At 42.3% G+C, this 18,140-nt stretch overlaps 1 protein-coding gene across 2 annotated transcripts; it reads left to right on the top strand.

Annotated features, from left to right (window-relative positions):
* The first annotated feature begins 508 nt into the window (after positions 1–508).
* Positions 509–17,802, top strand: LOC117589015 (protein sprouty). 2 transcript variants are annotated; one of them, XM_034280639.1, is made up of 3 exons: positions 513–751; positions 14,818–15,328; positions 15,983–17,802. In XM_034280639.1, exons 2-3 carry the CDS (start codon positions 15,104–15,106, stop codon positions 17,012–17,014), a joined length of 1,257 nt encoding a protein of 418 aa, XP_034136530.1. In that variant the 5' UTR covers positions 513–751; positions 14,818–15,103; the 3' UTR covers positions 17,015–17,802. The 2 variants fall into 2 exon arrangements, with proteins under 2 accessions (XP_034136529.1, XP_034136530.1); XM_034280638.1 differs by having other exon boundaries at positions 509–751; positions 14,818–17,802.
* Positions 17,803–18,140: the final 338 nt, after the last annotated feature.

The following is an 18,140-nucleotide window of genomic DNA, read 5'->3' as shown; positions in this document are numbered from 1 at the left end:
TCGTATATATACATATAAATGTATATATAAAATTGCATAAAAATATTTTACCCATACACACGCGGATAGCGAGACGACGACAAACACGCAAACACACTCGTACAATCGATCGACAGAGAGACATACACTAACACACCGACAGGCGACGACGTGGCCCCCGTTTCTCGAGAGATCGTGTGAGCGTCGCAGTCGCAGTCGACGTACAAACACGGTTACCGTTTCGTTCCCGTTCCGATCGATCGGTCAAAAATCTTATATTATTCTTAACAACAAAAATAATAACAAAATCAAACAACGCGGGAGACCAATATATCGAAGGCAGCAAGCAGCAGAGTTCGCAGTTGGCGTCGCCGTTTGCAGTCGCCGTTAACGTCAACGCCAGCGTCAGGCGTCATCGTTTTTGTGTTAATTAAATTTACTTTTGTGAATGAAATGCGAAAAAGAGCAAAGCGAAAAATCATTTTTAATAAATGCTAAATAAAATACAACAAAAAACATATATATATATCTAAAGTATATATATATAGAGCGGTAGATCGTGTATACAAAAAATAAGAGGAAATCTTGAACCCCCGAAATCCGAACCAGCAAAAAGTGCCTGTATCTACTATTTTTGGATTACATTTATCATTTTTTTTGTGGATATCTACAACACGAGAACAACCCAGAAGCAGAAAAAGGATTATATCTAGCGGATATATACTTTGATTTATTACGGAATAAATTGCACGGATTGCTATTGAAAATCAATGTAAGTGTGTGCCCCCCGTTCCCCGTTCACCTTCCCCTTTCCCTTCCCTTTTCGCCAACAAACAGCTGCTTGAGATGCAGATGCAATATGTAGCTTTAGCTGTGTATCCGTAGATACAAATTGTGTGTTGCAATTTCAGTTAATTTCAATGCGCTCACGTTTTGGCCTTCAGAATGTATCTGTTGAAGTAGATGTATCTGTAGATGGATGCTGTTGTTGTATAGCCAGGAAATGCAAATAAAACTCTTATAGTATATAAATAATTGGTGTACATATTCGCATCATAGATAGATACACACATATCCATGGGAATATCTGATTAATTTATGGCCACATCGTGACACAAGAACCTAACAGGAAAGATAAATGGAATGATAGAATCAGGAAGAACAAATTACTAGAAAATGTTGATGGAAATGCAAAGCAGGAAGTTATAGTCACATAAAAGATGGAAATATATCTGTAAGATGAGGCTTTCTCAATGAAAGTCTCTCCTAAAAAAATGTATAATGTTTGTGCTCGTCTGTGTGTGGTTGTCAGCTGTCTGTTTGCTGATCAAAACAGACAGATAATCCCTCAGAAAATATAATATTAGAAATGCTGAAATATATTCTAGGAACATGACTGATAACCGAATCGATGGATCTATCGATCGATCACTCTCCCATTTCGTTTCCATAGAGAATTCCATTCACAAATCAGCCACAGACTTTTGTACCTCTTCCCCATATCAGTGTTTCTTTCGTGTTTTTTTGTGGCATGTAAACCTTTGGACACTTGAGTATTTATTTCTCTGCCTTCTCCTTCTCGAGCTTGTTTCTAATTTTAGACTATTTTTTATGTTTTTAATCTACAAAACAAAATGAAAGAAAGTGCGTTAAGTGGAGGTGTGTTTCGTCATCGGTGCACCTCTCGTGTTGCCTCCGCTCCTATGGCACTTTTTGTGTGACTCGATAAGACCTAGCCCCGTGCCGCCTTTACCTTTACCTTTACCTTTTGCTTTTGCTTTTGCTTTCTTTTCCAACGCGCTGACACACGCTTAAAATATCAGCAGACCCCTCCACACCAAAAGATTGATAAAAAACGAAGAACGCTAAGAAATATTTTTAAGTTTATTTACTTTTTCGCTTGTTGTTAATTTTTGAGGCTAACGGAAACGCCGTCGCAGCCAGCCGCAGCCAGTCGCAGACTTAAAAACAACAAAAAAGAAGACAATAAATAAAAGAGAGGCGTAAAAACACTTTTTTGTCGACCGATAAACGTATTAATATTTTAGTTTTTTACTTTTATTGATCGATGGATGCTCTGTCGCATTCTATTCTCTCTGTCTCTTTTTGTTTGTGAGTCTCGTGTGCATTTCCAAGTGTTCCAAGTGTGCCGCTGTTCCATTTGATAACCTTTGGGAAATCCTTCATTTTGCCCTCTATTAAACCGGTGGAAAACTTGAATGTTCGCCCCCCCCCCCCCCAAAAAAATACACGTCTCTTCCCGTATTTACCTAATTCTCATCATTATCGTCCATCGTCTGCGTCATCGACGTCATTGTAGATCTTGTGCCTCGTTTCGCTCTGAGGCTATCGCCTGGCTGTGTGGCTGTTTGGCTGTTTGGCTGTTTGGCTGTGTGTCTTGTCTGTCTGTCTTTCTGTCTAGCTGTTTATTTGGCTAATAAAAATTAAGCATTTAATTTATTTATTTATATTTATATATCGCACACAGCGTTTCGTATAAATGTGTGCTTGTGTGTGTTTTTCTGTGAGAGAATCTACTTCTTCTTCCTTATGAATGAAACGTATTTCGGGGCATTATTTTTGGCTATGACATAAATGTTCCACACGGCGATTGCCGCCGCCGATTGCCGAACTGCGAGAGTGTGAGAGAAATTACAAAAGCACGAGCGGAACTTGTTTCTTGCCACTTGATTAATTTTTAAGCAGCAGCCTTAACTCAGCCTTTTAGGAGTTAAAGAAAATAATATTTTACTCCTTTAGAAATACGTTTTCCACAGGGGAAATTGAATGGAGTTGAGGACATCTCTACTGGTACTCACAGATCGCCCAAATCCGAATCTTCAATCAATCTTCCTCCCCCTTCCGTCACTTACTGATCTTTCCACCTGATTTATAGGCAAATGTTGTGTGCAAATATACAGATATAGTATCGAACGGATAGTATTCAAGAATAGATTGAACGACTGAACCATACGAGAAGCTAAAAAAAACCAGCAAAAACCAAACAAAATGACAGCAAATTAATTGCATTTCCCCTCTAGACAGAGATAGAGAAAAAGAGAGACTAATAATAGAATAATCACGAAATACTGTTACCAAAATGTAAATGCAAATCAGAATATACATTTGTATCTCATAGATATCTTTCTGTATGCACACACACATATATTTTTATTGTGTATCTGTATCTGTAGAATGGTTAATATAAACCAGAACACGTTCTGACGACAACAACAAACTGAAACGACGACGACATAATTGCAAAACAAAGGCTTGGGAGAGACGGCAGTGGGGGCTTGGGGTGGCATGCGGCATGCGGCGTGGGGCGTGGGGCATTGGGCAGGCGGCAAAAACGTACAAAACTATAGATAGAAAATTGCAGAAAATATTCTCATAAATGACAAAACTTTGTAGGGAAAACGAACATACAAAATGTTTTAGGGAAAGCGATGGGGGAAAGTGGCAGGAAAAGCAGAGAGGAAAAGACTTTAGGAAGAAGGTGGAGAAAAGTGCTAAAAAAGGGACAGAGCAGGAAGATTTAAGGTGACACAAGATCAGTAAAAAGTAATGGGAATAAAAGTAACAAAATCCCAAAATGAATTGTGGAAAAGATGGTTGAAAAATAAAAGGAAAATTGTGAGGTTTGGGCCAAAAATGCTGCACCCCATGTGACATTTACTGAACTCTCAAAGACAAGTGGCAAAGACGAAAGGGGTAGCAGCAGAGGGTGGGGGGTTAGGTGGCGGCACGTAGCACGCTTCAATGAAATTTCGTTTTGAGATTTTAGATATGCCATAGAGAAAGATAGGCAAGGCATGGCCCATGCACACACACTCGTATATGTATATAGTAAAAGTATCTATGAGATATGCCACACAGTATCTGTGTATCTGTGCCGCCGCCGTCGCCCCACAAGAAGAAAAACTGCTAGCAAAAACAAGAAGCAACAAAAATTTTGATGCCGCAAGCAAAACATGTGATTTTCATTATTTTTGTCGTCGTCGGTCGTCGGTCGTCGGTCGTCGTAGCAAAACCAAAATAAAACCACGAAAAAAAACAACCAACTTGCTTGTTTATTTTTGAAAATTAAATTTGTTATAAATACATTTTAACGGATATTTTTGTTAAGGGTTTTACGAGTTGATAAAGAAGGGATTGCAACGATAACTAGAAGAAATGACCAGATGGATGAATTTATGGGAAATTTATACAGAGGAACTGCAGGAATAATAGGGGAAATTATGGGAAGATTATTACATATCCAATAAATATATTTTTCCATGGGTGTAATTTTGCATCTGTCGAACGTTTTTAATGAATGAACTGTTGCAGGGTGGGTTCCATATCTAAACAGAGTTTAAATTAAATTCTAAAGAAATAATATCTGGATCCGAAGCATTACAGAAATTAAGTAAAAAAGAGGGGCTTGGCTTGTCTTAAGAAATTTATAAATAAGTCACAAATAAGAGTCTCAGAGATGCTTAAAGCATTTTCTATAGAATTTCTCTTGGGTAAGTGTTCCTAGAAAAAGCGTGGTAAAATCTACCGCCCGCGCGGGGGCGCGGGAATCCTTTAAGAAAACAATTTCCGAGCGTTTGCAAGCTGCATCCTGCGACGAGCATCCCGTCGTATATCCCTCATAATTCCATTGATGCCATTCCTTTTTGCATCTCAATTTGCGTGTTTGCCACATGCCACCGCATGCTGCATGCCGCCTCTGCTGCTGTGGGGGCTGTAAGCTTTGGGCCATGGCTCTTAGTTCGTTTTGAGGCTTTCGCTGGCAAATCTTGTCCATTAGCAGAACTAAGACAATAACTGTGTGGCTAGGCAGCCCCCTCTGGGGGCACCCCTCTCTTCCTCTCTCCCCATCGCCTTGAGCTCTCATTTCCGTTTTGTTGGTTTTAGTTTTTGTGGCACTTTGTTCTGTGGCCAGCACTTTCGATGCGGAATTGGGATTGAATGGATTGAATGGGATGGACGTGGACGTGGACGTGCCCACCCAAGTGGTTCGCGTTACCAATGTCCGAGCAACGCATACAAAATGCTCATTAATCGCCACAGCAGCAGCAGCAGTAGCTATATATACTCGTATATATGTATATGTATCTGTATCTGTATATCTATCTATATCTTTGTGTACGAATATATGTTTTGTGCGCAGCTAAGAAAAACAACAAATCGCTCAAGAATCACCAAAGAAATTGTCGTCAATGAATGGCAGATTGTGGCTATGACAAAGATGTGACAATAACTTGCTGAGTGTTTCAGAATTGTGGATGAAACTTGTGATAAATGAAGAACATTAAGGCAGGTTTAACTATAGAAAATAACTTGCATTCTCAGTGTCCTGGAGTTCTGTTAGATAAAGTGATTAAAAGTTGAAGTTCTTAATTTAAAAGTGATCCGAAAATGAAGTTCTTCTGGTGCTTCCAACGAATAAACTGTGTAAAGTAGCTGCAATTTCCCGTGACAACACTCCCTGTCTCTCGCTCTCTGTCTGTGTCATTTTCCATTGAATTCATAATGCAATTGCTGCTGCTGGCTGTGTGACCTTTTGCCACCTTGCAGAAGGCAAGACAGCAGGTGGCAAAACATGGTAATATCCATGGGTGGTTCTTAGGATATGCAAAAGCTAAAGGCACGAAGGGAGCAGCCTTGCAGCTCAGAGAGTCATGGTCAAAAATAGCCATACATGAAGGATGGAGTGTACTGGAGCTTAAGTCTGTAGGTGGGATCTCCATTGTAGAAGACTTGTGCGTGGGCCACGTAGGACTCGCTCTCTCTATCTCTTTCCATTCAGGACTCTGCAACGTTTTAGCCATGTGTTTGCGTAGGTGACCTCAAGACGGGCCTTCCCACGCAGCGGCAGTGGCAACGGCAACGGCAACCTTCCTCCTTCCGCAAGACTTTTTCCCTGCCAGGGAGAGACAGTGGGCGTGTGGGCATTCTCTATTCTTTCTCGACTTTCCACAGATTTTCATTCTTGTTTTCCACACCCACAATCCAAACGTTTTCCACCGGACACCTTAAGCGCCAGCGAGAGCCTCCACCGCCTTTGCCTTCGCCTCTGCCTCCGTGACGCCCCCTACATTTGGGCTGGGCTCACAGTTACAGGTGTGTGTGTGCACGTTCTCTGTTTCAGCGCTCTCTCTCTCTCTGTGGCTTTCCGCTTTTCGTTTGGTGGAAATTTTCGTTGAAGCTAAAAATAGATTTTTTGGGTTCAAAGGAAATTCTGTGGGACGAGACGAGGCAGACACAAGCACAGACTGAGACGGAGACACACGACGATTACGCTGACGATGACGAAGACGAGGAGTCAAGTGCGTGTCTACCCCCCGCCAGGTGGTGCCCACTTTTTGGGTGCGTGTCACGAGTTGCCACAGAAAGTAGCCGAATTTCTGGTTCTAAATTTCACTTCAATTATATTTTTCTATAGTTTATAGCTGGAGATTGAAATGATTATTTCTTGGATTGATTACCTTCAATATACCTTTGATACCAATAATTGCTCTTGCCTAAAGTAACTCCTCTTTGGAGGCTTCCATCTCTAAGGTTACACGCGAAAAACTTTTGCCCAGAAAGTCACGCACTTTTCGGGTCTCATTCTTTGATAAACTTTTGGCTTTCCCTCTTGCTGACACACACACACACACACACACACACCTCTCTCTCTCTTCCACTCAGTGGGTGGGTGGCTGCGTGGGTGTCTGTATCTGTAGCTGTAGCTGTGCGTGTTGTATCTATGGGATACATTAGGGCGGGTCAGGTTGTTTACATAGCCACAGTCGCCTGCTTCTAGGTGGTTGTCCCTGTTTTTTTGTTGTTTTGTGTTCTGGGTGGGAGGATTTTGGCCACACCCCACCAAAAAGGAGGCCCAAATATTTGCAGCTATTTTTGGGGCAAGGACTCTATAAATAGAGGAGCGTCAGGCGGTGGCAAAAGACACGAATGGCGGCGGCAGACGGTGAGACAGACATGCTGGCGGTTCGTTCGATGTAGCTGTGTGTGTGTCTGTATCTGTGTGTGTGTGTAGCCGTAGCTTTGTGCGTGTCGTTTCATTGACGTCATCACCAGCATGTCATGAATTTTTGGGTGTTCGTTAATTTTATTCTATATATTTTAGGTACTTTTTTTTTGCTTTTCTGCTTTTGCCAAATCAGTGTCTATGGGCTGAAACACACACACACACACACACATAGACAACTGCCAGCTGTCGCCAACTGCGCTGCCTGCTTCAGATACTGGCTCTGCCTCTGCCTTGGCCTCTGTCTCTGCCTCTGCCTCTGCTGCTGCCTCTGCCGCCTTCTGTGTGGGCGTTTGCGCGTGTAAGAAGGATGTGAGCGGAATTTTTAAATAGAGAATTTCACGCAAATTAGATATATAGAAAATATTGTGTGTGTGTGTGTGTGTGTGTGCGTGTATTTTCTCCCTTTTGCTCTTTCATCCTCTTACTTCTTCATCATTCGGTGTGTGTGTGTGTCTGTCTCTATTAGTGTGTATTTTTCTATTGTCACACGAGGGTTGGGGGGCAACAGCCCCATTCCCAAACCCGAAAAAGGTGTGGGCGTTACTTTGAGCAGCAAAGGCAGAGAAATTGATAGTAGAAAAAAGGGGAATATAGCAGGGCAGCTGGATGAGAGGAGTTTACCTGCACAACTCTAATTCAATTTTCCATATTTTCCATGGCTCTTGTTAGTCTTGCTCGGAGACTCTAACTTCAAAGTTAGCATTGAAAATCCGATGAAAAACTCCACAAATATTATAAAAAAATATTTATAATTATATTTTTGCATCAATTCATTATAATTGATCATTGGAATACTTTAATCTTATTCGAAACAGCTTAATCCCTAGAGCAATACATCCCAAAATATATGAATCGTTGAACCTACCACCTACATTCACATCTGACTGACTATCCCACTCGATTCACACATCAATTCCTTGGCAATAACCCACTTACAGTCTTCAGACTCTCATTCCCCATGACTCATCATTCAGCCAGTTGTGCCACAATGCCACACATCGGCCCCTGCCCCCTTGGACTGGATGTGCTGGATGTGCCTTTTCAAGAATGAAGCAGCATCAAACACCAGCCATTCGATTGAGAAGTTCAACAAAAGAGATGAAATAGAAATCCAAATCAAAGGAGAGAAAATCATCAATAGAGAGAAGGAGAGCGAAAGACAGGGACTGGGACTGGGACTGGGAGTGGGGGGAGAAAACATTTTTCACAATGAAATATCAGAAAAACATCTGTTGGATGGATGGTTCGCTGGCTTGCTGTGGGTTTTCTATGAGCAAAAGAGGAATATTTCTGGATGCTGATGTTGTGTGCGCCTCTCTCTTCGTGGCCAGACAAAAGGTGTTTGTGTGTGTGTGTGTGCAGAGGAGGAGGGGGTAAAGCAAAGCACCATCCTGGGCAGTAGGAAGATGTGCCATGGCAACACATGTTGCTGCTTCCTTTTTGGCTGCCACTTAACTCGCTGCAACTGCAACTCCGCTGCAACACTCACTTTACGGCAGCAGCAGCAGCAGCAGGGGAAATTCTACCTGAAATCTACCTACTTTATAAAGGCAACACACAGACACACACTTATAGAGAGAAATACATAGATACTTTTTGTAGCCTAGAGAAAATTGTAAGAGGAAACCAGATGGAGCAAGATGGAGTTCGAAGAGGAGCGACAATCAGTGGAAGAAAATCTTAAGGTCGATCACTTTGTAGTTTATGGGGCTTCTTCTTCTGCTTTCTGCTGCTCCTCTGCTGCCCCTCTGAAGCGCTGCTTAGATGCTCTTACACCTCTCGCTCACTTCTTGATCTAAGTTGGAAATACCAGACACACCAGAGAGCAGTCGTCTTCGTCTACAAAGTTAACTCTTAGAAAAAGAAAAGAAAATATCAGCAGCAGTGTGATGGGAACTCAAAAGAGAACTAGTTCTAAATGCTAGAGGGGGATTCATTGAATATGGTAAGGATTCTGTTTTCATTGATTAATATTAGGCGCAATTTTATTCGTAACTTATTCTAAAATGGTATACCAAAATACTGTATCCTGTGTTCCATCTATTATCAATTAAAATCTTTACTCTTATTTTCCCTCAACAAATTGAAATTACTTCCCCGGAACTAGTTCATTTGCCACGGGCATCTCTGTTAGAAATTTGTTCTCCACTTTGATGGCCAGCATCTCTGACTCTTGTCTGGCTCCTCGCTTGCTTCGTTTTTGCTTCATTTGTTGGCGATTTGATCTCTTTTGATGATCTCTCTGTCTCTCCCATTCTCAGGTGATCTCTGGCTTCAATGATTTCTGTATAAAAATGTTAAGGAAAACCCAAAAAAACAAACCCTAAAGCCCTCACCATTTCAGACACCAAGAATGAACATAATCATCATTATCATCTGATAATTATCATTTTTGGTGAGGGCCCTCGTATCTGTGTATCTGTGTATCTGTGTATCTATGTGCGTGTGTGTATCTTCTTTCATTAACACACATTTGGGTAGTATCTGTGTGTGCCCTTTGCTGCTGTTGCTGCTGCTGCTGCCACATGTGCTGCTCATTTGCTTTGAAAACTATTAGCCTGGTGCTGCTGCTGCTGCCCCTTGTGGCTGCTGCATGCAACATATGGTCTCTTGGACTCCCCTGCCTGCCCGCCTCCTCCGCTGTTGCCTCTCTCACTCGATTGGGCATTTAAATAGTTTAATGATCTGTGGCTCTGCGCTGTGATGTGACTCTCATGTGGAGTTCGGGCGACTTGAGCTCGCTGTCTCCCCATGTATCTGTATCTGTATCTGTATCTCGTGTCTGTCTCTGATGTTCGTGGCAGCAACAGCAGCAGCAGCAGCAGCAGAAATCTTCTACCGGATTCCCGTTTCAGATGTTGTATTTCTGCCTGCAGTCATTAGCGTTTCCTGTGTAGGTTTTTCATCTGTGATGGGTATCTGTATCTGTGTGTGTGTGTATTTTTAGCAGATATCCCACAAAATGCAACATGTTTTCAAAACACACAGCCCATAAAATAGGGATAAGCGGAAACTGTTTTATTTTCGCTACCGATTACCGATTAACAAGAAATTTGAAGTGATTTAAGGAGATTTTAATTGGAATTAATAGCAGGAAATGTTTGGTTTAGCATTAGTCATTAATATCTATCAAAATCCTATTTAATATGTGCAAAAATCCACATAAATTTCCATTTTAGTTGCAGAATTACTCTTCTAAAATACACTTCCAAAACTTCCTGCTAAACCCAATTATTTCCATTTTTTCTGCCACAAATAAATGCTTGTGTATTCATTATTTTGCTGCCCGCAGAACTTGACATCGAATTGGAAATCAGAGCAACAAATAAATACAAAAAAACACAAAAGAAATTGCAGCAAAAAGTAGAAGTGTTTAATATTGTTTAAGCCCACAAAAAAAAGACTTTTTTCGTGCACGCATTCCAGACATGATATGATAAATGCACAGAATTATGGAATATTCATACGATGGCTTATGGATGTTGCTGACAGAAACAGAACCGGGGGAATGGCATTGGAAAAGTGTTTATAGCAGAAGTGAAATAAGCAGAAGATTGCCAGTAAATAAATTGAAACAAAAAAGGTCTGGAAAGGTCTCAACAATTTTGAGAGCACTTAGAGGAGGAGAAGTAACCCTACTAGAGAGCCCAGAAGCTCTGCCGACAAAAGCCATACAATTTGCTATTAAAACTGCTTCTTATTCCGTGAATTGTATTTATTTTCGTTTCTGTTGTTTTTTAATGAATATTTTTGTATAATTAGGTCACATGTTGACATCACTTTTTGCCAGGGTAATAATTTTGTATTAATTAATTTGACAATAGCAAACGGTAAATGGCCATTGATAAGGCAATGCCCGCCCGTTCTCTCGGCCAGAGATCAGACTGTGGCAGGAGGGCACGGGCAGGGGCAAGGTGCCCGTCCGTCGCCGGCTTGTTAACCAGAAACACAGAAGCAGCAGCAGCAGCAGCAGCAGCAGCGGCAGACACTGGCACTGACAGCAAAATGAGGGAATAAAATAACCTGTTTGCATTTGATTTTTGCCAGGGTTTTGGCCGCCTCTACCCTGGAAAAGATCGAGAGAGGTATTATGATTTTATAGAGATTTTTGTGACTGGAGGAAAGGGAAGGAACACTTTCCTGATTCTATTTTTCTATGAATGGTTACACATATCTGACTGAAAGTTCTACCAAATCTAATGACCATATCCCATAGTTATTAAATGAAAATGATATCTGTTAGTGCATCAAAAGCTGCGACCCATAAACCTACCTATTTCTGGCCTTTTCTTGCTGCTGGTCCGCTCTGCCTCTCCCTTTTCGCTGCTCTCCGCTGTCTGCTGTGTTAAATAATTGTATTTAAATCGCGACTGGCAGTGACACTTGTTTGTGCAAACAACCGAACAAACAAACGCAAACCCACAGAAACACAGAACGACAGAAACGACAACAAAAATCGAATGTGAATGCGAATGCGAATGCGAATGAATGTATCTTTTGAATCGTTTGGATGAATTAGCCAAGGGGGACATCGCCCCCGCTCTGCCCCACCACAGTCTTTGCCTTTCGCCTCTACGGATACCCGACTTATTAATGAAAACGTTTCAAATGCCACATTTCACATTTCGTGCGCCATTGAATCCACATCTCTTTTTGCTGTATTTTTATTTTTTATTTGTATTTGTGTACTTTTTGTTGCTGCTGCTTTTTGTTGTATTTTATTCACAAAATACGAGAATACGCGCGAAATTGGCAGCGCTCTCTGCCAGCGAGTTGCTGCCTCGGAGGTGCTGCTGCCTGCCTGCCTCTGCTGCGTTCCAAGGTCAAAGTTTGCCTCAGAAGAACAAGAATTTTAGCGCAATTAAAAATAAGCGTGAAATGAAACAAACAAAAAGAAAAACAACAACAAAATCAACAAAACAAAAGGCAAAAAGGCAACAAAATTGTTTTCAAATTACGTGTGTACGCCGCGAGTGTTCCTATGTGTGTGTGCGTGTGTGTGTGTGTGTTTTCCCGCTGCTGTGCTTTGCGGCCAATTAATTTAAGAATGAAATCGAAATCTTGGCATTACTTTTAGTGGGTGTGCAGGGCACTACAGTGGGGCAGGGGGTCGGCTGCTCAGGGGGAATACGTCAATAGAAATGAGAAATTAAGGCTAGCTTTAGCCCAAAAAGATTTGGGGCATACAAATTCAGAAGATAATAACATTTAGAATAGGGTTCCTTCGGAAATGAGAGTCCATCCAATGATCCCAGTCCCCAGGGTATGCCAAAACAAAGATCGTTTTATTTTCCCAGCTATTTTATTAAATTTTAAATTTTTGTAGCAATTTGAATAAGTTTTTAATGGCCAGCATTTACACCTTTTAATGGCATTTCCAGCCGTTCAAAATTCACTAGTTTACGCGGAATTTATGGCCAATATCCACTAATTATTGATATTAGGAGCTTGAAGTGGGAGAATTCCATTCATTGGGAATGTATTTCGAGCATTTGGGCTAGTTCTATGTCTTTTTATAGCCACATCAAAGCATTTTCACTATAATTCATTCTTTAAAAAGATACCAAAAAAGAAACGAAGCAAAAGAGCAAGAATATTGGCAATTTACTACCAAAAAGAAAAACTTTAAATCAAAGAATCTCTGGGAATGACGCTTACATATGCCCAACGATTGCCAAAGATACAGACAGACATACAAATATATATGAGATATATAGAGGGACCTGTGTTTTTCTTATTGGCAATCACTGGCCCCATCCCCTCGTCGTGTGTTTTCGTTGATTTTTTCTATTTTGTTTTTTTTGCCCCTACCCAATTGTTGATCATTCTCGAAAATTGTTTTTGAGTACCGGACATGACGTCAATAAGTGGGCGTTTGTGTTAATTTTCTTTATTTTATAGCCCCCTGCCGAGGGACGTATGCACACTTTTGACCATTTCGTAGTGCTCTTACAGTTGTTGAGATCTCTCTATAAATACTTTATTTGTTGGACCATAAGTCCAACGTGTGTGGCCAAGGTATGGCGCGCTCTTAGCACACATTTATCACTGCAATATTCTGCCATAACTAAAGCTCTCTTCTCTGTCTCTATGCGCCCTTGTGTTCCCCTCATATCGCTCTCATTTTCTTCACATATATTTTGTTCTCTTTTTCTTTCCTGTTTGCTTTTGGCTCTGCAGATATGCCCCCCATTGGCGCTAGCAAAACAATTTTTATGCCTCACTATAATAATAATAATAATAATAATTCGTTGGCCTTTTTTATTGCTTCGATATGGGAATATACTTTGGTACGGTAAACAGTTTTTTCTTGTTGCAATTTTTATGGTAATAATTTCCTGTATTTCCTTATTTGCCAGCGCCAATGAGTGGCTCTTTAATTATGTGTGCAAGCAAATGTTAATCGAGAATGTGACTGTCTGCTGCAGGGAGAATGCTGCAGAGATTTGTCTCTCTACTATTGAAAATAGAATCACTGGAGATCCTTCTCAGAGATCTTTCTGCTCCTGAAGATCAGTCTTCCTACCCTTTAGATCTCTCTCTGCTCTGCAATTCTCTGCTAATCCTAGAGACTTCTCTCCCTGTCTTGTGGTTCAATCGTTTGTCGGGCATTACTCATGCGTCGCATGGACCTGGGACCGGCCCCATTCCGTAGCCCCAGGCCCCGAAAGCAAAAAAAAAAGAAATTAATTTTTGCTCTCATGTTTTTGTTGCTGTCTTGCCATAAATCTGACAAAAACATGCCATAAAAATACAGTTGTTTTGCCATAAAAATGTGCCATTATCATTGTCACATCATTCCAGATCCAGGGGATATGTGAAAACCCATCGATCTACGCCGCCCCCAGTTCAAAGTTCAATCGTTCGCGAAAGCAAAAGTAGAATTTTGAGATATTTTTACGCTAATTTTGCTGCCATTATTAAATGAAAGTTATGTCCATTGTTTGTGTTTTTTTGTGTTGGACAAACGGAAATACTGAATGGAATGTGTGTGGAAATACGAAATATAATAACAAATTCTAGAGGGCAGATAGCAGCAGCAGCCGACTGCCGGCGGGGTGAAAGCAATTAAGACAGATAATGGGGGTTACCAAATGTCGAGGGCGGCATTCGAAATTTGTTTGTGTACGAAAGAAAGATTACTACAACTACTACCAGATCTGTGTTGCTGTCTCTCCAAAGTAATTTGATCTCCAACTCTAGATCTTAAGCCGAACCCACAAATTCCATAGAAACTTGAAGCTTCAAGTCCGCAGCGAGACATAATCTTCAAGCACACATCATCCCCCCAGCCCATTTCAAGTGAAACGAATGACGAGAAATATAATTATTAAACTTAGTAATAAAAACAATAAAAACTTCAAGTTTATGCTGTATCTTTAGAAGTGTTTTTTGCTTGGACATTGACCAACATTGCGCTCATGGCTCTTTCTCTCTGTAGTTGTATTTGTTTTGTTTGGAAATTAATTGCAAAACATTAAGCTGAAAGTGTGCAAAAATTAAAGCAGCTAAAACTTGATTAAAAGCACAGAAAAATTGTACTGTGAACCCGAGGCACGCCCCGGTTTCTTATAGAGAGAAGAACAGACCTTGTTTATTTTCGGTTTACTCTTTTTTTGTGTGTGTATTTGGGGTGCCCACGTGAGCTACGTGATATTTGAAATAATTCGTGGAATTCCTATAGTTTCGCTGGGGGGATCAAAGACCTTAAGTGAATATGATTAGACCTTGAACTAATGATAGAACTGGCCATCAAAATACCCTTCGAAATGCATTCCAAAATTAATGTAAATTTCTCTTTCTATTTGCAGATAGCAATCGTCGCAAAAAAGGCAAACACTGCAAAAGGATGACGGCAAATCGAGCTAATTCCGAGGGCAGAAATTACCATCGGAGGCATTGAGAGATCAGCGAGAGACAACAATCAAGAGAAAGGATATAAATATATGCCATAGAGCCATAGAGAGAGAGAGAGAGAGAGAGAGAGAGAGCTCTGGAGGCAGAGGTGGCGGTGGAGACGGGAGTGGAGTGGACGAGAAGTGTGAGAGTGTAGAAGGAGAGGAGCGGTAGCGGGGGAGTATTGGAGTACAACACTACATGGATCGCAGAAATGGCGGCGATCCCTTGGCGCCACCCCGGCCCCCGAAGCTATTACCGCGCGTGCATCGACCAAGGGCGCCGGAGCCGACACTAAGTGGTGTCCAAGGTGGAGTAGCATCCGTGGCAACCACAGCGAACCACAATAATAATTCACAGCAGCAACAACTTAGTATTAACACAGCGACTACGATAGCGACAGCGACAGCGACGACGACGACGACGATAAACAATAACACGATATCGATAATACCCGCATCAACGATTTCGGCCGATTACGATTCCGATTATCAGATTCATCATCTGACATTTCTGCCACAGCGACCGAGCAGCTTGAGTCGCAACAGCAGCAACGCCTCATCGTCGACAGCGACAGCGAATAGCAGCAGCACGGGCACAGGCACAGGCACAGGCACAGGCTCGGGTTCCATTTCCGTATCCGGTTCGAGCTTTCGCCGACGTCCGCCAGCACCGGCGCCGCTGCTGAGCTTAGCATCTGCGGCGGAGAACAACAACTTCCTTAGTCATTTCCAACAAACCAGCGCTGAGCAACCAGTGCCCCAGTCTCCAGTCACACTGGCGCAACCGCGACCCGAGTCCGAGAGGCTAACGAACGAGTATGTGGACACGCCGCTGCAGCATGCCACGCGCATGCAGCATCCGGCTGGGCAGCAGGACAATGGCCAGACGACAACGCATCATTTGCTGTTGCTGCCACAACGGCAGCAGCATCATCAGCAGCATCATCAGCAGCATCTGCAGCACCTGCAACACAATCCCCCGCATCACCATCAGCAATCCTCCTTTGCCCAGCAGCAGCAGCAGCAGCAACCTCATGTCCGACTGGGAGCGACGTCGACGACGGGTGCGACGACGGGTGCGACGCAGGGCGGAACAGGAGCAGGAGCAGGAGCAGGAGGAATCGATCATACCGATGGCTTATTACATTCACATTTGCACTCCACAACGCCAGCGCAACAGCAACAGCAACAGCAACAGCAGCATCACCTAAGCAAAGGACAACCCGCCACAAAGCCTCGACTGGGTCTGGGACTGGGTTTGGGTCTGGGTCTGTCACAGCAGCCCATTACGCAACCCATCATCACGAAGCAGCCGACAGCGACAACACCCGCCACGCAGACACAGACCAGCAAGGAGCATATGCACGCGTTGGAGGAGCTGCTGCAGGCACAGCCCGGCAGCGGAGGCGGCGCCGGACCCATTGTCATGGGTGGCGATCCCACGCTAATGATACCCATTGTGTGTCCACGCTGCGGCCGCTGTCGCTGCGAGCAGTGCCAGAGTCCGCGTCCGCTGCCACAGACCTGGGTGTGCAACAAGACGTGCCTGTGCAGTGCCGAGTCCATCATCGATTATGCCTCCTGTCTGTGCTGCGCCAAGGCGTTGTTCTACCACTGTGCGCGGGACAACGACATGGACTGCGACGATGGCAATGGCACGCCCTGTGTGGATAATCCCTGCTCCTGCGGCCCCTACAAGCGCACCCAGAGATGGGGCTGGCTGGGCGCACTGTCGATTGTGCTGCCCTGCCTCTGGTGCTACTGGCCGATGCGGGGATGCATGAAGCTGTGCGAGAAGTGTTACGGCAGGTTTGCGGGACGCGGTTGTCGCTGCCAGGGCGTGGGTGGCGCTGGAGGTGGTGGCATTGGTTCCACCAGCAGCATGCTGCCGATTGTGCCACTGGGCGTGAATGGAGCCAATGGCGGTCTCGGCGGTGGCCTCAACGGGGCCACCAATGGCGGGCAGATCGGAGGTGTGGGCATGGGACCCTTGAGCCAGGCCAATGGCAAGGCCATTGATCATGGCTGCAGTGCGGCCGCCAGTCGTATCCTTCGCAAAGGCGACCTCACACCCGAGAAGCGACTCCTCGACTCCAGTCCGGATTATTAGGAATTGAAAGAGGGAAAATCCCGTGTTCTGTGTGTGGTTTTTTCCCCAGACGAAAAAACCTCAAACACAGGGCAATGAAAATTCAAAAAGAAGGAGCTGGAATCTGGACAAAAATCGTGGTGGAACCCAAACCCCTAAAAATAAATATACACGAGTAAAGAAAATATTTAATATATGAACTAAGGGATATAAAAAGAAGAAAAGAGGAAGGAAAGAAAGAAAGAGAAAAAATTAAATAACCAAAGACTGCAAACAGATAATTATTAATTATTAGAAATGTTATTTAAAAAAAAATATAATTTTTTTGCTTAATTAAAACAAAAGGGAAATGAGAAAAAAAAAAGGAAAAGCGAAAGAGAAAACTGAGGAATTAGGGATTCATATTTGGCTTTTTTCTTATGATGTGTTTTTGTATTATTTTTCGCTTTTTTTTTGTTTGTAATTTTTAAATTCAATGTTCAATTTCTAAGTCAAATTTTTAATTTTTAAACAATATATTTTGTATGTATAAAATGTATTCCAATGAATTTTCCAATGCGAAAAACACACACACACACACACACAACCACACACAAATGTTTGTATGGGGGTGAAAAGCGAGAGTAGAGGAAACATTTTTTTATTTTCATATACAAAGAAGGCAAAGGAAAAAGGATTTGTAATGAGGCATAACACCAGATTATATAAAGCACCAACATATAATCCTATATACAACATATACTACGGGAAAGGGAATGGAGAAGTTTTTAGAGAAATATTACCAAATGGCATAAGAAATTGTAGTCGAATAAATTAATATTATACCACGTCCATTTTTGATGTTGTACCAAAAACACACACGTAAAAAAAAATATTGTACGAATTTAATGAAATCTTAACTTAAATATTGATGTACATGAATGTGCCGTAATTTTCGGAAACCAAGCCATAGACCAGGTTCTACTACTACTACTCGTGTGTAAATGTGCTTATAGAAAGGATTTCGATACTCGTATAAATATAAATGTAATCTATTGGTAGCCCGGAGCAAATCTGTCTTTGAGAGAAGAACACTACTATATATGGGAATAATGAAATTAGTTTCTTATGAATGTATTTTATAGACGCTATTCCGTACGCCCCGAAA

Source organism: Drosophila guanche, unplaced genomic scaffold (assembly GCF_900245975.1).
Source record: "Drosophila guanche unplaced genomic scaffold, DGUA_6, whole genome shotgun sequence".
In the NCBI taxonomy this organism is placed as follows: Eukaryota; Metazoa; Arthropoda; class Insecta; order Diptera; family Drosophilidae; genus Drosophila; species Drosophila guanche.
The sequence above is the reverse complement of the archived record's forward strand: the minus strand, read 5'-3'. Positions and strand labels throughout refer to the sequence as shown.